The 24,024-nt window shown below is 46.9% G+C and overlaps 2 protein-coding genes across 8 annotated transcripts in view; one reads left to right on the top strand and one right to left on the bottom strand.

Annotated features, from left to right (window-relative positions):
• Positions 1 to 14,083, top strand: part of herc1 (HECT and RLD domain containing E3 ubiquitin protein ligase family member 1) — a 58,002-nt gene extending 43,919 nt beyond the window's left edge. For 5 of the 7 annotated variants that reach the window (XM_018763518.2, XM_018763521.2, XM_018763519.2 and 2 more), the window contains exons 54-78: positions 240 to 434; positions 550 to 680; positions 805 to 1,010; positions 1,344 to 1,467; positions 1,555 to 1,701; positions 1,784 to 1,885; positions 2,174 to 2,347; positions 3,066 to 3,359; positions 3,609 to 3,674; positions 4,758 to 4,883; positions 5,339 to 5,477; positions 6,417 to 6,598; positions 6,701 to 6,856; positions 7,105 to 7,227; positions 7,316 to 7,418; positions 7,530 to 7,699; positions 8,921 to 9,059; positions 9,507 to 9,676; positions 9,921 to 10,090; positions 10,178 to 10,343; positions 10,928 to 11,004; positions 11,480 to 11,732; positions 12,474 to 12,626; positions 12,917 to 13,222; positions 13,414 to 14,083. In XM_018763518.2, the coding sequence (XP_018619034.1) occupies positions 240 to 434; positions 550 to 680; positions 805 to 1,010; positions 1,344 to 1,467; positions 1,555 to 1,701; positions 1,784 to 1,885; positions 2,174 to 2,347; positions 3,066 to 3,359; positions 3,609 to 3,674; positions 4,758 to 4,883; positions 5,339 to 5,477; positions 6,417 to 6,598; positions 6,701 to 6,856; positions 7,105 to 7,227; positions 7,316 to 7,418; positions 7,530 to 7,699; positions 8,921 to 9,059; positions 9,507 to 9,676; positions 9,921 to 10,090; positions 10,178 to 10,343; positions 10,928 to 11,004; positions 11,480 to 11,732; positions 12,474 to 12,626; positions 12,917 to 13,222; positions 13,414 to 13,599 (4,058 nt within the window). In that variant the 3' untranslated portion in view covers positions 13,600 to 14,083. The remainder of the gene's footprint in view (positions 1 to 239; positions 435 to 549; positions 681 to 804; positions 1,011 to 1,343; positions 1,468 to 1,554; positions 1,702 to 1,783; positions 1,886 to 2,173; positions 2,348 to 3,065; positions 3,360 to 3,608; positions 3,675 to 4,757; positions 4,884 to 5,338; positions 5,478 to 6,416; positions 6,599 to 6,700; positions 6,857 to 7,104; positions 7,228 to 7,315; positions 7,419 to 7,529; positions 7,700 to 8,920; positions 9,060 to 9,506; positions 9,677 to 9,920; positions 10,091 to 10,177; positions 10,344 to 10,927; positions 11,005 to 11,479; positions 11,733 to 12,473; positions 12,627 to 12,916; positions 13,223 to 13,413) is intronic. The other 2 variants (XM_018763520.2, XM_018763525.2) reach the window with 1 other exon arrangement.
• Positions 14,084 to 14,183: 100 nt separating this feature from the next.
• ciartb (circadian associated repressor of transcription b) lies at positions 14,184 to 23,522 on the bottom strand. The gene is made up of 6 exons (XM_018763288.2): positions 23,156 to 23,522; positions 19,500 to 19,932; positions 18,810 to 18,885; positions 17,312 to 17,390; positions 15,842 to 15,965; positions 14,184 to 15,624 (listed from the first exon to the last, which is right to left on the bottom strand). The coding sequence occupies exons 2-6, from the start codon at positions 19,890 to 19,892 to the stop codon at positions 15,262 to 15,264; spliced, it is 1,035 nt and encodes a 344-aa protein (XP_018618804.2). The 5' UTR covers positions 19,893 to 19,932; positions 23,156 to 23,522; the 3' UTR covers positions 14,184 to 15,261.
• Between the last annotated feature and the right edge of the window lie 502 nt (positions 23,523 to 24,024).

The raw sequence follows: 24,024 nt of genomic DNA on the forward strand, positions 1-24,024 counted from the left end.
CGTGTTTGCCTGAAGTATGGATTTAAAAATTTTGGTACTGAACAGAATGTACTCAGCTGAAACTTGGCACTGCTTTTTAGTTTTCTAGGCCCATCTGTCCCATTTTTGAGCCATTCTGAATTTTTGACTGAAGCAAATCTCTATGTGGCATAAACATGTGATCTGTATGCAGGAGTAGTGGTGTCTCCACCATTGTTCTGGTACAAACATACATTGATGTCTGCATTGGGTGTTGCCAGGAGGAAAGGGCCTGCTGGATATCCAGCCCCACTGGGTGTCGGCAATGACCTGGCCTGAGAAAGAGTCCAGCTGGTCTGGAGAACCTCTGGAGGTCCTGCTGGTGGGCCGCATGGATGGCTCTCTTGGCCTTATTGAGGTGGTGGATGCCTCAACCATGCAACGGGTGGAACTGGAGCATTGCTATAGGAAAGATGGTAAGTGCCTTTGCTGCAGCTGGCATCAGTAAGAGAGCCTGTGTTTGTATGTGTATGCATGAGTGAGTGACTGTATAACCTTGTGTGATGCAGACTCCCTTTGCTTCTTTTACAGTGGCTGTCATGCACATTGCTTGGTATAGTGAGGACAAGCCTTTTGCTGTTGGCTATGCTGATGGGAAACTTCTGATTGGATCCAAAGAGCCTCTGGAGAAAGGAGCCGTTGTGGTTATTGATGCACATAAAGTAAGCAGGATTTAGTTTTACTTTTCACAACAGGGTTTAGTTTCTTAGTTTCTCCCCTAATTACTGGTGTCTTTTGACTTTCCTAATGACTGTTTGACACCAGTTTTGACATGTCTCTCTACAGGAGTCCATCACGTGTATGAGGTGGGACCCCAGCGGTCAGATACTGCTGACTTGTGCCAGGGAGGAGACTGTGAAGATGTGGGTGTGTTCTGTGCCAGGAGGGACCTGGTTGTGTCTGCAAGCTCTGATGCATCCCGCGGTGGTCAATAGCATTGCCTGGTGTCCATTGCCAGGACAGAGCCCCAGGGCCCTTAACATGCTGGCCACGTAGGTGTCTTCCTGTCACGCGGAGAGAATGTGAAAGGCGGAGAGAATGTGAAAGGCAGAGCTCATGTAAAACATCAGCACCTCAGCATCACAGATTAGAGAGATGGTTGCCAACCGCTTGATAATTTTGCACTCTGTACTACCTTTTTTGAAAAATCATGTTTTTAAAATCTTCTTGACCATTCTAGTGGTGGAGCTACATGTTTTTATTATGAGAATATTTGAATTACTGTCCCATTCCCAGGTTTCTATAAATACATGTACATTCTTTTAGAAATACACAGCTAAAATTGGGAAACTGACATTAAAACCTGGTGTGTATGCTTTTTCCAGATGCTGCCAAAATGGCTTGGTGTGTGTGTGGACTCTTCCTGTGGACAGTATCCCTGAGCCAAGCTCCAGTGGCTCTGATGGGTTCTGGGACATGGACCCAAAATCAAAGCTGAAGGTATGGGAGGTGTGTGAAGCCTGTCTGTCTGTTTCTTCAGTATGTCGCATTGCTCCTTTTGAGTGTCGCTTTACTCAGTGTTCTGTGTTCTTGCAGCACTGTTGCAGAAGATTGGATGGTGCTACATGCGTCTTTCAGCTCAAGGGGCACATCACATCAGTTCGGACTGTGGCGTTCAGTCCTGATGGGCTGGCTTTGGTTTCGGGGGGCACTGGGGGCCTCCTGAACATCTGGTCCTTGCGGGTGAGTCCAGAAGGACAAAACTTCTGTTTAATTTGCTGCTGAAGATTCCCTTAAATAAATGTGGGCATCCTGCTCCTTCCAGGATGGCTCTGTGCTGCAGACTGTGGTGGCTGGCTCTGGTGCCATTCAAAACATTATTTGGATACCAGATGTGGGGGTGGCTGTGTGCTCCAACAGATCAAAGGTAGGACCCTCTGAGGTTAGAGCTGCTGCCTTTGGCCTCAAAGGATGCAGATTCGAATGTCATCTCCGGCTATAGTACCCTTCAGCAAGATGCTTACCCTAAATTGCTCCAGTAAAGTTACCCAGCTGTATAAATGGGTAAATAAGTATAGATAGATTAACAATGTAAGTCACTTTGGAGAAAAGCATCAGTTAAATGAATAAATTGAAATGTGCCTACGTAAAATCCTCTTTTCATTGTTTTTGTGTAGCATAGTCATAGAATTGATTCCCTTGTATTTTCCTGTAGGATGTGCTTGTTGTGAACTGTACATCAGAGTTCATGTCCACAAACCATATCCTAGCGACATGCAGAACAGCCCTTAAGAAGCAGGGGGTTGTGGGACTGAACATGGCACCCTGCATGAGAGCTTTCCTGGAGAGACTCCCAGTAATGCTGCAAGAACAGTATGCTTATGAGAAGGTAGGAGAGAGTTTCCTACTCTCAAACTTTATTACTTGTAAACTTTATAAATACTTAACCATGTCACCCAATTTCAGTTAAATTAATTTTTATTGTTTATCAGTCATGATTGTCTCAAAGCACTTCTTCACCATACATTTCTCAGAGGGGATGAAAAACTATTTCTTGACCCCTTTTTAAACAGTTAATTTCAGAGAAAGTTCTGGAACTTTCTAAATTCATTTTATTAAAGAAAAGCTCAGTACATTGTTCATTTGGTTTACATATAGAAAAATGGAATATGTTGAAGATGCAAATGAGAATGTGGAGGAACCATTCATATATTTGTACAGATGTATCAGTACTTCATCAGTAACTCCCTCCGCAAATATGTAGTGGCCTAGAGTCTCTTTCGCTGTAAAAGTTAACATTTGCCCTGTATCATTGTAATGAATTCCTGAAGATTTGGCCATCATTTTAGAAATTCATTGGAAGTTCATTGTGCTATGTGACTGCATCATCTTAAGCTTGTAATTTTTTGCCCTTGTATTGTACGTACTTGTATCTGAATGGATTTGTGTTTTCGTAATATGCTGATTCTATTTTTGTGACCCAGATCTGTTGTGTTGTGTGTTAAAATTTGTTTTAAAAAGAGCAAGCACTGATAATGGGCACCGATCTGAACCACATGTCTGTCTTTGTGATAGTCTTAAATGCTAATCTCTCCTTTTCCCTGCAGCCTGAGGTGGTCTGTGGTGAGCAGCTTGTCCATACTCCCTACATGCAATGCCTAGCATCCTTGGCGGTGGGCCTCCAGCTGGACCAGCTCCTATGCAAACCCCCACTTCCACCCCATCTGTCCCACTGCCCAGTAGACCAAGGCACCTGGAATCCCAGTGAGTGGGCCTGGCTTGACTGCTTCTCCACCACAGTCAAAGCTGCAGAGGCCCTAGCCCGTGGCACTGTCTTCCCAGAGTCCTTTGCAGTGCCAGACCTGGAGCCAGTACCAAGGGAAGAGCTTGCATTGCTCATGGTGAGGAACTGGAGAAGGCCTAGTGTGGTGATGGAACAGGTCTGCTATATTTATAGAGGGGAGCCAGGGAGGGCTTGCGGTAATTGATTATCTTATGGTTTGGGAAAGAGGATGACTGGATCTCAAGAAGCTGTAAGTACTGCTTACAGTGAGCAATGTAGGGAGAGTTTGACTTAATTGGTGGTGTTTCCATTGCTGATGAACTGCTATTGTTGTAGAAACTCATGGGAGGTAAATATTTTTTTACAGGACAATAGTAAATGGATGTCAGGAATGGATGAGCAGATTATGTCTTGGGCCATCTCCAGACCTGAGGTAGGACTGTAAATTAGAGTGCTGACAAACATGGTTAAGACTGGAGATCGGTAACTGTGTTCATAAATCCAAAGTCAATTTGATCACTAAGTATAATCGGTAAAAGCTTAATACAACTGTCCCTCGATTTATTTTCTGGTTAGATTCTGTAAAATCCTAAAATAAAGAAAATGAAGAAATGTAAAGCTTTTTCTGTACAACTTTTATGATTTTATTAATTCAGACAGCATTAAAATTAAAACTAATTTAAAATAACTAAAAATAGTCTGTCACTCCCTCCAACCCTTTGAATCGTCATAACGATTCATCCCATAAGGATGTTCGATGTTCATCCTCATCTGGCCACTTTCAGCATTTTTCTTGCTAGCTACACAGTCAAAACACTACTAATACAGGAGTTCCTTTTTTATTTTATTTTATTTTATTTTATTTAAACAAATTGTCATGTACCAATCTCAGATACCAGGACAAGCAGTTAATGAAAATGGCTGGAACAAATGTCACATTTGAATAACTTTTGGCTACATTAAATTTAAAATTTCACACATTTCAAAACCGCTTGTCCCATACGGGGTCGCGGGGAACCGGAGCCAACCCGGCAACACAGGGCGTAAGGCCGGAGGGGGAGGGGACACACCAAGGACGGGACGCCAGTCCGTCGCAAGGCACCCCAAGCAGGATTCGAACCCCAGGCCCACCAGAGAGCAGGACTGTGGTCCAACCCACTGCGCCACCACACCCCCGCTAAATTTAAAATGAATTCTGAATTATTGTTAATAAAAATATGTTGTCTCTGCATTGGTTACGTTGATCCCTTAAATGGGCAACATAGTGTTGTGTAAACTAGAATCAAAGTTGAATCGGGATGACACCACACTCCTGTTTGAATGCATTTCACTCCCAACTAATCGCTAACCAAGGGTTCTGTTGTCTTATAGAAAACAGATAAGTGGAGGAAATTCAAATAAATAATCTGGAAGAGTTCAAATCATTGAAAACTTATAACATTTCTAACAAATGACTTGAAGTAGTTTATGATAGTTTTATTACATCAGGGCTTTTACTGTTGGTTTTTTGTGGCAGGATTGGCACCTGGGAGGGAAGTGCGATGTGTACCTGTGGGGTGCAGGTCGCCATGGGCAGCTTGCTGAGGCTGGGAGGAACATCCTGGTGCCAACCATAGCTGCGTCCTTCTCACAGGCCCAGCAGGTAACACTAGCTTTTTTTCCTTCTATGTGGAAGTTGTTAATGGGTGATTGGTTTAGGAATTGTTTGACCCTGAAACACCTTAAAAGAAGCCACTTAAAAATTATCTGTGTAAATTACATCAGCATTGCAACTGAGAGAGAACTAGGCCACAGAGATATTGATGAACCTGAGTAGCATTTCCCTGGTTTGCTTCCTTTGGCACCAGACCTGTAGGTCATTAATTATGCATGTCAGCTGCTCAATTTATCTAGATGATCATTTGGCCATATTTTAGCATGATGATCACTTTCTGGAAATTAGCTTCTTGAGGTCCTTTTCATTATTCATATCAGCCATGGCTGTGTGCTAGAGCTGTGTGCTCCTATTCTTAGAAAGATACTTTATATATGTGTCAGTGCAGGTCACACCATGTGGTATTTGTCACTATGTGAGGCCTGCTGTCTCTCCTGCTGCAGGTGGTCTGTGGGCAGAACTGCACCTTTGTGATCCAGGCCAACGGCACAGTGCTGGCCTGTGGAGAGGGCAGCTATGGCCGCCTGGGCCAGGGTAACTCTGACGACCTGCACGTGCTCACGGTCATCTCTGCCTTGCAAGGTAAGAGCTTGGCCAGTATGGGAAGATACGAGTCAGTCCTTCCTAGTATCTCTGCAGGCCAGTGTGTTATCTGCACAAGATAGCGTTGCTCAACTTCTGCAGACATGTAACAATGTCCATCTTTCAAGTACAGCATTTTGTTTACTCTATGTGATAAATTGCTAGGCTACTAGTTACTGATGATCTTTTATACATATAAAATGGCCTTCGAAGTTTGAGCACTATGAATCAGGATTACTGGAGCACTCTGGTGCGGCAGTGATCAAGCTTTACTGTTGTTTCCACTCTGTTCTAACCCAGTATTTGAGTTGAATGGCTTGTGATGATTTTGAGAAACTAGTTTGCTGGAAATAAAAAGCACAAGTCAGATGTGGTCATTTTGAGGAAAGTATAATTATTTCAACAAGATTATAATTGGCTCTGTCTCTGTTTCAGAATTTGTTTCAAACTAAATCGGTTTATTTCATCCTTTAATCAATCGTGAAACAGTAGGAATTTATTACAAAAGTGTAACAAGACGAGTTTGAACAATTTGACACTGAAGTGGTGCAGTAAGCTGAACTGACAGCTATAAAATTTGAAAGGTTATTTTCTGCTCATAATAAATAATACGTAAGTAGCTGACATTGTCTACCAATCAATCCATAAACAAAATAGTGTAGCTGAGGACCAGAATCACAACCGTTTTGTGCACATAGTGAATAACATTATTTTCTTGGTAATAAACCGTGTAAGTGTAAAATGTTATTGACCATTAAACTTAGAGCAACATTTCTGCTTTCTGAAATTTTATATATTTGCACTGAATTAGCTGACTAAATTTTAGGTTTCTGAAAGGCGTTTGCAAATTGTCATGAAAAAATTGTCTTCCCTCTTTCACATAATGTATTGGCATTTGTCTGGCATTGCTCTCCGCATATGCACACCTGTCTGCATCAGGCTTTGTGGTGACTCAGCTAGTGACCTCGTGTGGCTCAGACGGTCACTCCATGGCACTGACAGAGAGTGGCGAGGTGTTCAGCTGGGGCGACGGGGACTACGGCAAGCTGGGCCATGGGAACAGTGACCGCCAGCGCCGTCCGCGGCAAATAGAGGCCCTGCAGGGGGAGGAGGTGGTTCAGGTAAAGAGCAGAGTGTCTATTATTCTTTGTCTGTTCATCGCTTTGCTTCCTGCGGAACTGTAGGATTTGATAGAAAACTTACAAATGACTTTGTATTTTTAGATGTCATGTGGATTCAAGCATTCCGCAGTGGTTACCGCAGATGGGAAACTTTTCTCTTTCGGCAATGGAGACTATGGGCGTCTGGGCTTGGGGAATACGTCCAACAAGAAATATCCAGAGAGGGTTATGGCACTTGAGGGTTACCAAGTTGGACAGGTATGGCAGAACCACAGGATCATACACTCTCAACTTGCCCACATTTTTCTTATTTATCTAATTCAGCTGCTAAGTTGAAGAAGCGGTTGTACTGTTTTCACCACAATAGAAATGAATTGTCTCAGCGAATCAAAATTTGCAATTCCTTTGAGTTTCTATGTCATTATAACTTTGTGAGATAATTACTGTATCAGGGGTAAATATTTGTTGGCTAGAACTCTTAAATGTTTCCATATATGAATTTTCAGGTGGCCTGTGGTCTGAATCACACCCTAGCTGTTTCTGCTGATGGGATGATGGTGTGGGCCTTTGGGGATGGAGACTATGGGAAACTTGGATTGGGAAATTCAACAGCAAAGTCATCCCCGCAGGTATATTATGCATGGCTCATGGTGGGTAGCTGCTGTAAAATGATAGGGGATACACATCTTTAATTGTTGCATGTTTTGTGGGTTATAGAAAGTGGATGTCCTCTGTGGTATTGGGATTAAAAAGGTCTGCTGTGGCACCCAGTTCTCCGTTGCTCTGACAAAGGATGGAAACGTTTACACATTTGGACAAGGTATGACACCTAAGTGTAGTGACAAAGCTTCTTACTGCACATGTCTGTTTTTGATCTGTGCATATTTATTATCCCTTCATAATGGTCAGCAATCTCAATGGCTATTTTCAGACCGCTTGATTGGCCTACCTGAAGGAAGGGCACGAAATCACAACAGACCCCAGCAGGTTCCTGCCCTCTCGGGGGTCTTCATCGAAGACATTGCAGTTGGGGCAGAGCACACGCTAGCTCTGTCCTCCACTGGGGATGTTTATTCCTGGGGTAGCAACTCTGAGGGTCAGGTGAGGTGCCACTGTGGTACTGTATACCTTTCCAGCTGTCACGTCATCCAGCTGTCCAACTGTTAATTCCATATCTCACACAGTCTACATCTGATTTCTTTTTTTACTTAATCTGGCTGCTCTTCAACCTCTGTCACTTCATCTGCCTCTTGTTTGATTTTTCCATCTGCCTTTTTCCTCTGCCTCTTCATCTGTTTCCATTTGTTACTTTACCTACCTCTTACTTCCTCTGCCCCTTCTTCTTCCTCTGTCACTTCATCTGTCTCTCCTTTGTTTTTTTTTCTACGTTGTTCTACTGTACCATCAACCTCTTCTATTGCCTCGCTTGGGAACATCTACATCTTGCTTTCCATTTACACATCACCACATACCAGAGTTTGTAATGGTCCAGCTGTATAATGGTCAACCTTATCCAACACCAAATTGCTACAAAACCAACAGAATGACTGGAATAAATTGAGCATTTTAAGTCACAATGAATTCCACTTTGGAAGCTTTGTATGGGACCAAAAGTAGTGCTGAGAACACAAAAGAGGGATGTAATGAGACTGGAGGACTTGGAGAGAGTTGTGATGTAAAAGGTTTAATTGTCCTGATCACCCAGTGTCTCAGTGAAGAGAAAAGGAGAGATTTTTGTTCTACAGAAGAAAAAGTCCACAGGTCCCTCAATTAACAGCAGTGCCAGGTCTCTTATAACAAATGATGTCATTATCTCTCTAATGTGTCGATGAATTACTTGCTGAAAGTCAGTGGTAATGAGTTATTGTCTAAGTAAGCTGCCTAATATTCCAAATTATTTCTGATGTTGAAAAAGTCAGGTAAAGGTTAGTAAATTTTTTTCCAGGTAAGCCACAAGTGTTTCATAATCATATGGTTTTAATGTTATTGCAGGGTTATTAACTGTTGTAAATGTGTTTTAATCAGCGCCATTCCAAAGATAAAGCACAAAAGGCACTTAATTGCACTACTGTCTTCTTTTTTTATATAGCTGCATTTGGTCTTGAATTTTTTTTTTTTTTTATTTATTAATGTAGAGCAGCTATGTTTACAAATGAGAGCTATTTGTTTTTGTACTCCAGGATTTTGGTATATAAAAAAACCAGAATGCTGGAAATCTTAACATAATGTTCAGCAGTAAGTGAAGGGGTGGTATTTCCAGCTTGACCTGTGTTTTCTTCATGTGTGCTCAGTGGTAATGAAGTTACTTTTTGTGTTTCACAGCTAGGACTGGGTCATACCAACCATGTGCGTGAGCCCACTCTGGTGACTTCACTGCAGGGAAAGAACATCCACCAGATCTCCGCTGGCCGCTGTCACAGTGCAGCCTGGACTGCCCCGTCTGTCCCACCAAGAGCCCCTGGTATCTTTCACCTTCACAAACACTTATGTTTCATAGGGCTGGGAGTGCAGCCAGAATTATTGTATACACTTTCTTTCACAGGCACTCCCACACAGGGCAGCAGCTCAGAAACTGAGATCCTGGTCAATAGTTCAAAATGATCAGCTGGGAACCTAAATCGAAGCTTTCTATTGGCAAATGTTTCTGATTACTGGATAAACCATTTTTTTCCTTACATTGTTATAAACTTAAAAGCTGGTTTTATCAGCATCCATCTTGAAGTATTAAAGAGCAATCCCCTTGTAACAATAAACTGGATTTCTGATTATTTGTTTGGCAGATGTTTCTAACAACACAGTACAGTGGTGGCAGTTAGACTGAGTCTCATTGAACTGTTTGAATGTTGTGAGGAAGGAGAATGGGTGCATGAGTAACACTAGTGGGGTGCACCGTTTCCATGCCCCCCAGGCTCCTCTGTGCCCCTACAGCTGGGTCTGCCCGTGGCTGTGCCCCCCCAGTACAGCGCCCTGAAAGAGGTCAGCATGGAAGTGGTCCGTGCCAGGCTCCGCCTGCTCTATCATTTTTCAGACCTCATGTACTCATCGTGGCGGCTCCTCAACCTCAGCCCCAACAACCAGGTGAGACTAGAACTTCCAGTGAGTGATCTTCATCTCTCATTCCTCAAAGCAGACATCGAATTCTAAGGGAGAGGTATGACAAAAAATAGTTAAGATGTTAATTTGGTAAAAAATCAAAAAATGGAGTATAGGTGTGTTTTGTGTCAATTGAAAGGTAAACTGCCTATCACAACATGTGCCTTCTGTGGCCTCTGTGTAGAGGCACTCTGAAAGACATCGTCCAAATTGAATTGTTGCATTGCAGAGCTGCACATCACATTACAATGTGGGCACCTGGGGAATCGTCCAAGGGCAACTGAGACCCTTGCTGGCTCCCCGAGTCTACACCCTACCCATGGTCCGCTCTATCGGCAAAACTATGGTGCAGGGCAAGAACTACGGCCCGCAGATCACCGTCAAGCGGATATCCACTAGGTCAGTGTTGCATGCCCCCTCTGTTCTTGTTTCCTCTGTGTGCTAAGATGCTCATTTCTGATGTTTTCTTCCCATTCTGTCCTCCAGGGGACGGAAGTGTAAGCCCATCTTTGTGCAGATTGCCCGCCAGGTTGTGAAGCTCAATGCCTCAGACCTGCGGTTGCCCTCTCGTGCCTGGAAGGTGAAGCTGGTGGGAGAGGGGGCAGATGACGCTGGTGGAGTGTTTGATGACACCATCACAGAGATGTGCCAGGTGTGGTGAATTTCAATGGATATACAGAGCACCTATTGTTGTACAATGTTGTACCTGTTGTTTTCAACCAGAATTTCTCCTATAAAATATTCAGTGTTATTAAAAGGATATTCTTAATTGTGTGTATTTGTGTGTGGTTTTTTTGAATGAAATTGCCAGCTAAGCAAAAATAACCTGCCAGTTTCTGTGATTGTGATTGATTTTTGTATGTTGTTGTTGCCATACATATATGTGTAAGTAAGTTCTGTATTTTAAATTAAATGTTCAAGTCACCCTTTGGATGTTTTAGTGATTGAATTACCTGGCATGTATTTTATCATTCTGATACATGTAATTAATGTACAATGGCATAAAAAGGCCAGTTTGCTCTGTGGCGGGTCTGGGGTCCTGCTTGGGGTGCCTTGCGGCAGACTGACGTCCCGTCCAGGGTGTGTCCCCCCCCCCCACCCCTTTAGCCTTGTGCCCTGTGTTGCCAGGTTAGGCTCCGGTTTGCTGCGACCCTGTTCAGCACAAGCAGTTTCAGGCTGTGTGTGTGTGAGAGGGAGAATGCAGTGTGTTTTTACTGTTTTGTCTCTTGAACGCAGGAGCTTGAGACAGGAGTTGTGGACCTGCTTATTCCCTCCCCTAATGCCACAGCCGAAGTTGGCTACAACCGAGACAGGTGAGTGGTTTCCTAACACAGCCTCCACACAGGGTTGCACAAAGTCCAGCGGTTTACAATGTGAAATTGCCACATTGTCTAATGAGCAAACAAATATTATCAGGTACACCTAGACCTAGATATCACTGAGATGATTTAGGATAAAATAGCACGTGAACAACATGGATGCTGTCCAATTTGTTTAACCATTGTGATTTACTTTGAACAGTAAAGCACATTATGTACAGCAGTCTTATTGTCTATTAACAGAGAGCAGCGTGCAAAGTAGCACTTTTTATCTCGACATCCTGCCAAAACTATTAAAAACACCCCTGGTATTGTTCTTCTTATTCATGTACTCCACCACATAACTCCTTGTCCTAGTTTTGTTGTGTGTACATTTCTTCTTGTCACTGGAGATACACACCTGCTTGGAAGACTCCACTATGTAGGCTGGTTATCCAGTAACTTGGGAGCATCCTCTGGTGATTTGCAGGTTTCTTTTCAACCCCTCTGCCTGCCTTGACGAGCATCTCCTGCAGTTCAAGTTTCTGGGCATCCTAATGGGAGTTGCCATTCGCACTAAGAAACCCCTGGACCTTCACCTGGCCCCCATGGTGTGGAAGCAGCTTTGCTGCATCCCTTTGCTTCTGGAGGACTTGGAGGAGGTGGACCTACTCTACGTTCAGACCCTCAACAGCATTCTTCACATTGAAGACAGTGGGATTACTGAGGAAAATTTCCATGAGGTACTGAGGTTTTGGGAAGTTTTTGCTATTCCCTAATAGATGCTGACCATGGCCTGTTACATTACAACAGTAGCCGCTGGCCTTTGGAGATGAATTTACTGGAAAGGAGTGCATTTGTTGGCATAGTCATTGCACAAACATCCTTGCACAACTGTGCACCATAAAGGCTGAAATGTGAACCCTGTTGATGCAGCACATCCTGTCAGGGCTTGGAAACCTTCCCAGGCCAATGAGCTAGCTGCCCTGGGCCACATGTTGAGAATAAGGCAGCAACAGGTTGGGTTTGTTTCTTCTCTCAAGAGGAAGGACTGGTTCCATCTGGTTTTCACCATTTTGTCACCTTTCTGTTCTGCTGTCTGAATTCTTTGTTTTTTCTAGTGCCTGCTGTCACTAATCTGGCCTTCAGATGTATTGTAGCAATATGGTATTTCAACCTCTTAACCAGCGGGTTTTTATTAATGCTTAGGTGATTTGCTTAGTATCTATTTCTCTTGATCACATGACCTCTTCTTGCAAGAGATTTGGGAAACATGGTGCATTTCAAGTACCAAAATAGTCCATTGTTCTGTTGTGGTAGAGACAACTTCCCTTTTACCAGGAACATGACTAGCACAGGGTGGGAGACTGCTTGTACTTCCGTGACATACTTCTGCAGCCCTTGTTTCCATATGAATGGATTATCTCTCATGTTGTCGCAAGGGGCCGTCTGTTTGATTGCTGACCTGAATTCCTGCCTCGCAGATGATTCCTCTCGACTCCTTCGTGGGCCAGAGTGCCGATGGGAAGATGGTGCCCATAATCCCGGGAGGAAACAGCATCCCCCTCACTTTCGCCAACAGGAAGGAGTACGTGGACCGTGCCATTGAGTATAGGCTCCATGAGATGGATCGCCAGGTAAGGTGTTCTAGCATATTCCAGTGTTTTTCTAGTGATTGCCGCTTGGCTTCTCTATTGACCAAATCCCGCTGTTCAATGAACTTCCAGTCGATGGACATATTTGTCCAACTGGCCTTGTATGCTCCTACTACCTTCGCAGGCCGTTCGTGATTTCTTATGGCTGATATTTGAGGCCAAACACTCAGCATGTGCTTTGTCTGTTCCAATTCAGTTCAAAAAGCAATGATGCCATATGTTTGCATGAGGCAGAACTGTCAATGCCGCCGACTCCTTGCATCTCCCCCCAGGTGGCCGCAGTGCGAGAGGGCATGTCCTGGATCGTGCCTGTGCCCTTGTTGTCCTTCCTCACAGCTAAGCAGCTGGAGCAAATGGTTTGCGGGATGCCCGAGATCTCGGTGGATGTGCTGAAGAAGGTGGTCCGATACCGTGAGGTGGATGAGCAGCACCAGCTGATCCAGTGGTTCTGGCAGACCCTGGAGGAGTTCTCCAACGAGGAGCGCGTGCTCTTCATGCGTTTCGTGTCGGGTCGGTCCCGCCTGCCTGCCAATACCGCTGACATCTCGCAGAGGTTCCAGATCATGAAAGTTGACAGGGTAAGAAGGGGGTCCCATGCATGAAGCATTTTTCACTCAAAGTGTGATTGAGTGTGGATTCTCCAGGTTCTGTTGGAAAATGCAGGATTTCTTGAATGTTCCAGAGCCACGGTTAGGAGTCATTATCAATCACACTTTTCTTCATATAATGTATTGTCTGCATCACACTTTCTCCCTTCTGTTATCTGCAGCCATACGACAGCCTGCCCACCTCTCAGACCTGCTTCTTTCAGCTGCGCCTTCCTCCTTACTCCAGCCAGTCCCTTATGGCCGAGCGACTGCGCTACGCTATCAACAACTGTCGCTCCATCGACATGGACAACTACATGCTCTCCCGCAATGTGGACAACACAGAGGGCTCAGACACAGACTACTGATGACAACACATGATCAAAATCGATGCCCTGCTAAACCTTGATCCTGGTGGGGTAGATGTTAAAATCCAGACCACTCTCTGGTTTATCAATAAAGTAGGAAATCTAGAGCAAAAAAATTTACAAAAACGGCCACTTTTTAAGTATTCAATGTACTTGCAAATGTAATCACTTTGAGTGTTTTTATTTTACCTTGTGGTGTATTAGAAGTTTAAACAATCACCATGAGCAGTGCATTTTTTTTTTTTTCTTCATCCTATTTTTAGGGTTATTTTTAAAGTTTGCATGAAGGTCTGGTTCATTTGGAAATGTGCTTAGAACATCAAGTACAATGAAAAATAAAATGAAAAACAATTGTACATTGTGTATAATGTTTCATTGGGGGGAGTTTTACATAAATATTCATATTTATTTTGTTTTAATTTTGAATTGCCAATGCTGTTTCCTACTGCAAAAACAAAAACCCTCAATAAATGCTTCAGTTCTACTTTGCTTCTCTTGTGTCTGAAGACCTTTACACAAAACAACATGAAAGGGAAGGAAGGTGTTGAAAGCCTTCAATGACAGAAACACTTGTTTACACCAAACAGTATAACCACATTTATTTCCAAAGTATAAAATAAAAGGCCACTTCATAGGGTAAATTAACATTATTCAAAATATACACAAAGATAATATCCCCTCTGCCTATCTTAAGATATTTTCCAGCTCAGCTGACGGAAACTTGGACTTGACCACAGAATGCAGTTGGCTAGGGTTTAATAATTTACTCCATAGAGGAAATGGCAGGAGTTTGAATTCCTTGATAGTCGCTCAGAGGGTTATGTGTTTTATGTGATGATCGGGGATCTAACCAGCTTACAGGCACAGTTGATAGGCACTGTCTGCCTTCCACCAAGGGAGAAAAATAAATACAAAAGAAATCTGTAGTTCACATTCATTTTGATGACACCAGTCAAGATTCAAGAATCACCGCAGTGGGATCATCTAGTTCAAACGAGCAGAAGGACTCTGACAACCTCCACGAGACAAGTAGTTTGGCTCACCACGGGCTTCTCTGAGACGCTCGCATTTTTGTGTTTATCCTTAACCTGGTATCAGCCTGAGGTAGAAGCGTTGCATCAACTTAAAACAAAAAAAAAAATCATGAAGTAACAGTCACATCATTCAAACTCTTAAGAGATTTTCAGAAATGCATTCGACACATTTACACATCTAGAAGGATATCCTTGACGTTCATGTCTGAATAATTTAAGTGTTCCCCAAGAAACTGCGTTCCATTCCCTTATCTATATTATTACATATATCAGAACTCATGTCAATGGTACCCAAAATGGTGGTAAATCTCATAACTCCAAAGGAGACATTTTACCACACAACTCAGGGTAAAAGACTCATATCCACTCAAACACAAAAGGTCCAAAGTAGGAGCAAATCAAAGCAACTGCTAAAGGAAGTAATGTAGACATGATAATAGGCATACATGTTCATCCTTTTCTGAATTTAACCAAATAATTTCTATGACTCTCTAACGCACAGATGACAGTACGCCGTTTCCTAACTGCCAAAAAGGCTTTCCAGAACCGCTCGACTCCAGCCTTCGACGGGCAGTGCAATGCTGTTGCCGCATCCACCCTCCCAATACAATCAATCAGTCCCTCTGTATTACGACTGGCTGCCGTCACTGGCGCCCCCCGAGGATCTACACGTGATGATGCTCTCGGTGGACTTCAGCAGCCTCTCCAAACAGGGGGCGTTGATCTTGCCGAGGGGCGGGCGGGCGGCCGGAGCGGCGGGCTTGGCATCAGTGCTGGACGAGACGGCGCTGTCTTGCGTCGCATCCTTGTCGCACGGCGCCAGTCGTCCCAGCGTGAGCTCCACCGTGGGCGAGCATATGGGGGACGTGTGCAGCCACTTGGTGTGCGTGGCCGAGTAGGCGCCCGGCAGCACCGTCTCAGCGGTGCTGGGAGGGAAAGCACCGGGAGGCACTGGGTTCGCCACCGCAACCGGTTCAGTTGCGGCACTGGGCTGGAGACCAGAACGGCAGCAGTTCAGACCTCGTTCCTTTACAACCCTTCAGTAGAAACCATTACAAGTCTGCGTAGGTCCAAGAAAGGGTCAACAGCATCCATGCAGTGGTAGAACTAGTTCCCAACTCCACCTCAGCGAGCTTACAGTTAGAGAGTTGGAGTATCCTGCTCTTCCACTCACAGCCTAATTCCTGCTAACGTTTATGTGAACTTACCTTTAGTTTCTTTGAAGGCGTCATCCCGTCCTGCTCCACAACCCCCTCCTCTCTGGGCCTTATGTCCGGGAACCAGTTCTTCAGCATCTCCTCCACTTTCAGAACGATGCTGACGTATCTCTCTCTGCGATGACACGAAAACAGACAAATGAGGGCGCTGTCGCAACTTCACATCAGTCGCACTTTCAAAATCCTAACCGCGCGCTTGTGCCGAGTCGCCGGAAGACGCTCTGAAATTGAACTTGCATACTTTGACCAGCGCAAAGCATCACCGAGGCTGCGGACTGTTGCGTTCGGACGAAGTTTCGCTCCCTCTGAACATACGAGCGGGAGCAGCCGGTTCGACACGGCGCAGCCAGGCAGCCTTCCAAAGGCCCATTAGGGTGGGATCTCATCTCCAACTTATCTGTAATGCCTATTAATTCCAATTACTCCAAGACAGATGGTTAATTGGAATTAGTCCGCATCACACGAAAAGCAGCCACCTGCTGTGCCCCCAGCATGCGTCCGCTTTCTCTGATAGATTATGCACATTAACTGGCTACGAAGTTAATTTTATCCTTTCCATTAAGTGTGTGGATTTGGGTTTCTGAGACCGGCCCCGCCCCCACACACCCTGCTGTCGGGCCCAAAGGGAGGAGTCGCCCCCGCACGGCAGGCAGCTGGTGGGCGAGGAGGACCCGCGGCAGCTGCGTTCTCTCGGGAGAGCTAAATTAAGACCGGTCCGACGGTGGGACACGGACAAACTCGCCTCCGACGTGCCGGGGCCTTTCGATTTCTCCCGGCTTCGTCACTTGACTCGAACCCTTGGCTCTGCTTTAGGTGATCCGCACAGCCAAGGTTTCCTTCTTTTTGTGGAGTTTGCTGGGGAGCGCAACGGCCCTGCTAAAGGGTGATGTCACACCCTATTATTCCGCGAGGCCTGAGGAGAACTAATCAATAGGAAGCGAGGATGTTCTCGGGGGGGGAAGCTCGATCCATTTTTAAACAGCCAGGCCGGGCGCTGTCCACTCCGCCGCGGCGTCCGTATTAAATATTTCACAGCGCGTCAGCGGTGCAGCCTTTTGCCGGGCTCCACGCTGGCAGCCGTGTATTTGTGTCACATCTGCGGCACCTAGATTGCACGCCCCCGCCCCCGCCACCACGCAAAACGGGCCCCTGGAGCCCCGCTCTGTGCAGCCACAGGGTTTCAGACACGCGAGCCGGTGGAAACTTCAACGAGGAGGTCTGGAGGAGGGTTGCCATTTGGATAAACATGCTTCGGCTCAAATGGATGCAGGCCGCTCTTGGGCAAGCGGCCCACATGGGTCGGTCCAGGTGCTGCAGTGCACCCGGAGGCAAAGCAGGTGAACCGTTCCTCCAGCGGACCCTCAATGCTGTGACATGGGACGAAGTCGCCCGGCTCACGCTCCTACCGCACGGACAGGAGAAACAAAGACTCATCTTGATGGGAGAAGAAAGGATATTTACCCTGTGCACCGGTTCTGAAGAACGCCCATTATTCTTTGGATCCTGTCCATAGCGACACTCTCCTGGAAAGTGCTGAGACCTACGACAACAAGGGAGCATTTGATTACGAATACGCCGCGCTGGCAACTGAGGCAAGAAGAGCCCTCGTACCGCAGTCACGGCGCGGCTCCGGTCGCCGGGCACAGGCGTTTACCCCCGACGCCTCACTTACACCCCGACGAAAGCAAGCGAGCGTGCGATCGGCCTCCCTGCCATATCGTGAGTAACTGGGACACGGATCGCCCAGGAGGCGCGGTGGCGACACCAGCCTGAGCCATTTCCCACCAAGCTCACGCATGCGAGTGAGAATTTCCAGCGCTGGTTTCCTTCAGGTGTAAATCGGCCCTCGCGAAAATATGTTTGGGCCTGTGAACCGGCAAGCCCACGCGGTTCCGGCTGAACTGTGGAAAATAAGCAGGTATGTGTGGGGGCGTGTGCGAAAAACAAGGTCGGCCGCCTGCGTGTTACAGCAGGGCCGCGCGCGGAGGTTCTCGAACCAGGCACCGATCGCACGCGGGACGCCTCTCGGACCGGCCGCTCCACGTGTCCACGCTCCCGTCCAGAGTCCAGTTCAGCCCCCTTTTCCTTCATTCTGTAATCAGCAGCGGAATTCGGAAGAGCTATATTTATCAAGTGCATTAACGCTTAACTCGCCTTCTCCTACGAAACAATCGTGTCACTGCATCTTATCACTATGCAGATCTGCAGAAATACTTTTCCAGGTTTGTACTACAGAATTCTGAGTTATACTACAACCTATACACTGCTTATCGAGCTTCAAAATCACACCGCTCACATCTATACAGCGGTGAAATATCATTCTAATTAAATTCTATCGCCGCTCAAATTCTCCCGTATGAATCTTATTCTGATTCTTAACTCTGCTTAATGGAGAAAAATATTATTCAATGCCCTATTGACACCCATGACCTCAGACTCATACTTTTTTTTTTTTTTTTATTGAGACTAATAACGCGAAGATGAAAATCACATTAAGATGTTAATCACTTTTAAAAGCACTACTGCCTTGCGATGGACTGGCGTCCCGTCCTGGGTGTGTCCCCTCCCCCTCCGAGTTGCCGGGTTAGGCTCCGGTTCCCCGCGACCCCGTATGGGACGAGTGGTTCTGAAAGTGTGTGTGTGTGTGTGTATTTACTGAACGCTATCTGAAGGAAGGTACATCTTCACCTCTCTAAAAGGGAGCTTCCTGCTGAGAAAGGCACCACAGGGACAGAAGACACTCCTGGTGCCTTCATAGTGCTGCACCCTCATCCAAAGCTCTGCGCGTGATTTTCCCCACTCGGTACCACGGTACGTTCCTGGTCCAGCGTCTTATCTCGACGGCCCTTTCCCCAGATCGCCGGCGAACGAGATGCGGCCCGAGCGCTCGCTATCGATCCGCGCCGCAGCGCCGGTCCGCCGCGAGAAGCCGCGAAGGAGCCGAAGGTGAGTCACTTACGCTCTCTGTACCTCCCGGACCGCAGGCCGTTCAAGATCGAAGACAGCGGGGGAATGTAGCACTGCAGCTGGGAGCACTGCAAACCACAGAAGGGTCATTATTAGTCAGGGTGCGACATCACGTTTCCTAACGAGGCAGGGTCGCCGATCACGTGCAGCGTTCGCGCGGGAACGCGAGGAACGCAGACGACCCCGCGCGCTCGGCCGCTTATCCTCGGCTTCGGCAGCCTCCCGGTGAAACGCGGCATTATGACCACGCAAAGCGTTGCAAAACGGGCGCCGGCTCTGCTCCGAACACACAGTCGATTCGGCGGGTTGAGCAGAGGTTAGAGTGCGCTGTCAAACATTGCCTTCGCCCCTCCTTCTTGCCAAAGAAAGCTTAAAGCTCATTTTAGGAGAGAATTAAGACATTTAATCCCGTTAAACAGCTCTCCGGAGTGACTCGCGTTTCTTTTAGGACAGCTGGCGGCTCGAGTCGCTGCCTTCGGATCCAAAAAGTCGCAGGTTCGATGCCCGCCTCCGACTGCGGTACCCTTGAGCGCGGTACTTAACCCTGAAATTGCTCCAGTGGAATCACCCAGCTGTATAAATGGGCAAATAATTGTAACCTCAACACTGGAAGTTGCTTTGGAGAAAAGCGTCAGCTAAATGAACAAACGTTATACGTTTTAACGATCGGAGCGGCCCTCACCTTGCGAGCAAACAGCTCGTCCCTGTCGTCCGTCCACTCCTGCGTGCTGCGGAGCAGCGTCGTCGTGCCGCGCTGCCGCTTGCGGGCCTGTCCGCACTTCTCTCCCGCGACGGCGGGCGAGAGGGAGGGCCACGCGGGCGCCGACCGCTCTCGCGGCCCCGAGGAGAGAATGCCGTCGCCCTCTCTGGCGGAGGGCTCGGTGCTACTGGAAGGGGCGCCGTCGCCCTCCTCCTTCAGCTCCCTGCCGCCGCGGCCTTCGCGAGGCCGGCGGCGCGGCGAGGGAAACGTCCTTCCTGGGGCCGCTCGCTCGCGGCCCAGATCCGACAAACTGCCTCCGTCCTCGCGGCCCGTGGACAGCCAGTCGAGGGAACCGTCGCAATCTGAAGCGGACATCCTCACGTGCAGGTCCTACACACCAGCGAGCATCACTCACCTGTAAGGAGAGAAAAGGCCTGTTGATGCTCAACTCGGTCGCTCCGCACAGCCGAGTACAAACGCATCGAATTCTGCCGTAACTCATAATTCAGACGTCCGGCTACGTTTAAAACGAGCTCTCTCCTCAAAGGAAACGCGGCTTTCTTTCTTCATCTCTCGCCACTGGCGCCTTTCCTTCGTGGGTTTATCCTCATCTAAACGTTGACGAACAAATGCCAAGCGTGAACCTGACCACCTTAGACCTTTAAAAACGTCAAGGATTTTGTTTTTCTCCCCAGTCTGAGTAATACAAAGTACATCATGCAGCCCCTACGCACATTTAACAGCAGTTTACCTGGACAGGAATGTTACAAAGCAACAGGCCACATCTGTCCAAATATTATAATAATATTTATCTGCCAGGAGGTCTTATCCAGAGTGAATTAAAGGTATTATAAACGGTACGTTATGAGGCATCCCAGGTGCTCCATGATCGACTGTGCCTGTGGGGAACTGCGATGCCAACAGCTCCGGACCAACAGCCAGAACCTGACAGCAGAGACAACAGCGAGACATTTACACCCTGCGCGGCACATTAACTCGCGCCCCGTCATCTCGCGAAGTACGAAGCCGTAGAGCAGCGTGGAAACTGAGCTGAACCCCGTCGCCCTTTAAGGTGTTGGAACATCTGCCTTCTTCTTCCCATCCATCCAACCGGGTTAAATCAGGATCAGTTCTCTTTCATTTTAACACAAAGTTACGAGCTTTGACTATTTAAAATGACACGGGGGGGGGGGGGGGGGGACGTAAAAAGGGAAAAGTGCGGACGGAGCTGAGCGGGCCTGGACACAACACGCGGCAACGTTCACGGGGCTCGTTCGGATCGCTATGGCAATGCGAGTTACTCCAGATCCCTCCCACACACACGCACATTTCTACCTGCAGGATAACCATCTATAAAAAGTGTACCGTCTCCCAAACTGCAGCCGTTCTCCCTCGCAGCTCTACGGACACAAGAAGAAGAAGAACGCTCGCCGAATAAAAAGAGCCATCACACACACACACACACACACACACACACACCATCTGGCAGGAGAGCCTGGTGTGTTTCAAAGCTGGAACCTGGATTTCACTGGCTGGAGTGGGACTACTCCCTTGTTCTTTGTCTCAGCGCACAGGCAGCCTCTGTTACTATGGGGAAGGGTGAAGGGCTTTCTTCCCCCCCCCCCCCCCCCCCCCCCAACAACATGGAAAGAGGAGCGCCGCAGAGACCCACACTTGTTGGTAAATAGACAACTGAAATATCTCCGTCACGGGGCCAAAAGCGCTCGCAAAGTGAGGGGGAAATAAACGCTTCGAGAACCACCTTTTTTCGCTGCATTTCCGTCTCCGGCACAATTGAGCTCTCGTGTCCCCAGGTCAAACGTCTGCCTTTTATACAAGCCTATCTACTGAGATTTACCCCTCCTTTTTTTTTTTTTTTTTTCCCCTCTCTCTCCCCTCTTTATATGCGAACAAAAGGAGACGCACCTTTGGAGGGTTAGGACATTTGCACTGGGCAAAATATCTTTGAGAAGAAAATGTGCGGCAACAGCTGATGTCCCACAGAGAGGGGATAATAATACGTACGCGGCTTCGGCACATGTGGACAAAAGGAGATTTGAGAGCTGCTGGGAAATTCAATACAAGCGCCGGGAGCCCCAGCGAATAACAGAAGTGCTTACGAAAACTGGTACCCTCGCATTCTTTTAGAGCTATGGCGGTGTGTACGTTTCCACCACGAATGCACTGTGTTCCCCATTTCGTGCAATGACTACTATATATATATATAATACGTTCGACCTCAAACGCTTCTTTCCTCTTCCTCGCAACAACAGTGCGTTCGGAACCAAAAAGTGATCGCAAGTACTCGGGCTTGTTAATTTCGTATTGTGCTGCCTGTCCGTTTCAAAAAAAGAAAAAGAAAAAGAAAAAAAAAAGCATTACAAACAACATTTTACAGAGCTGCAGCTGCCATATGACTTTTGTCTTTACTGACTTTGCGGCGGAGCAACCGAAACAACATGGTATTATGTGTGGTGAAAACATACAAGACATACAGGCACCTTTTGCATTATGTGCACGAAGATGTTACGTAACAGCCAAAAGAAATAAAAAAAAAATTTAAAAAAAAAAAAAAAAGAACCATGTTGATCATCATGCAGTCCTGATGTTTACCAAAAGCAGTGGATCTTGGCAGGCGTGTGTCCCTGTTATGTAATGGCAGAGCAACAGCAGTGTAACCTGCACCATGGTTTTACTGTAAACACCAGGGGTCAGAAACTAAACTTTACAAGTTGATACCTCCCATTGCCCCTGAATTCTGGAAGGCTCTCCCATGATCTGCGCTCTTCCCCCAGGAGAACTAAGACCACGATGCACTGTGTGCACACAGATTTACCGCGGTCTTCCTGCACAACAAGGTAAAAGCAGCAGCAGTGCTTTTTTTACGGCAACTGCTCCCTTAATGGCCACAAAGGGCCTCGATCAAATGCACAGTGTCAGCAATGCAGGCAATCGATGTGGTCAGAAAGCACAGACTCCACATTTTACTATGGAGCACCTTAGTAACGCTGAAGTTTCCCCCATCATTTAGAACAAATTATAGTCTTAACGACGCCCCCATGTGATTAACTAAAGAGAAATTAAAAAAAAAAAAAAAAAAAAAACACCATTTTGTTCAGGCTAATACATTCCCTAATAAATAAATATAAACGTGAAAATATAAATGTATGTGGCTTAGGGAGTTGTAGATTCCCCTGGTATCCTAATTCATGTCAAGCTTCAAAATCCTATACGGTTCTTTCAAACTAAGGGCGGGGCTCCTTTACCGTGATCTTTTCCACACTAATTTTTTTTTTTACTCTCGGATTATTATGCGTAAAAAAACTGTTCCAAGTGTGCGCTTCGCTTCCCGCGCCTCTCCGCGACGGACCGCCGCGGCACTTCAGCGAAACAAGGGGTCACCACATGCCATGGGCTGGATGGATCCCACAGCGCGTCCCTTATTATAAATATTATTTATTCTCATATTTTTCAAAGTACGGATCGACAGATAGGCGGCGGAGCCCTTCGATCATTCACTGCCACCTCTCTGCGGTCCCGTACACGGGACGAGGACGAGGACGAAGACGAAGACGAGGACTACTAGGGCCCCCGTAGACCGTGACGCCGCAACAAGGACTCGGAGCGCTCGCTCTTACCAGAAAGGGGCGGACGGCGCTCCTTTGTTCCGGGACCCCGCGTGGAGTGGAGTGCGAGCCGAACGGATCGGATGCGCTGCTGCAGTCCTACGCGCTCATCTACGCGGTCCTGAAGTCCGGCACAGTGGTGTATATGCAGTCCTCCAGCACCGCAGTCCTACACAATGAGGTGATGCAGCGCTGTACTCCTACGGTCCTACACACTGGTGATGTACGTAGTCCCACTCAGTGATGTAGTCCCGTAGTCGCACACCAGAAGCGCAGCCCCGTGTAACTTCTCCCCAGGCAACGTGTCCTAGGAGGCGGGCTCTTCCGCTGCGCCGCTTCCCATTGGCGCTCTCACAGGCGCGTCCGTCCAATGGGCTTTTCGCCGGAGTGCGCCTCCACCCCATAGGAAACGCATCTTACGTATTTAAATTAAATGGTAATTATAGAAGCACGTGGATTATAGGATTCGACTATTGTCCGCCAGATAACTTTGTGTAAACGTGGTGTAGCGCTCTCTGGTTTGCTGTGTTTGTTAGCCACCATACTGGACGCTAATTTGTGCGGCGTTTTCCAACGGTATGCGAAAAAGGACCTGGTTTGTGAGTCATACGTGGTGCGACATGACGCCAATACTGTTTGCACGACCCGAAATGACTCATGCAAAATGCGCACCACAAGGGCCCCGATGCCGAACAGTGTAATCATGTTACCAAAACATGTGCGGAGGACATGGTAGATTTCGTGACGGACTGATCCGTACATGGCACCGTTTCCCAATTGCAAGATCATGGGGAAAAGTTTAGGGCTCGATCGCTGTTTCGTCTCACGTAGATTTGGGAGAAACAAACGGGCGAAGCCGGTGTGACAACCATCCATGTGCC

Source organism: Scleropages formosus, chromosome 11 (genome assembly GCF_900964775.1).
Source record: "Scleropages formosus chromosome 11, fSclFor1.1, whole genome shotgun sequence".
Taxonomy (NCBI): Eukaryota; Metazoa; Chordata; class Actinopteri; order Osteoglossiformes; family Osteoglossidae; genus Scleropages; species Scleropages formosus.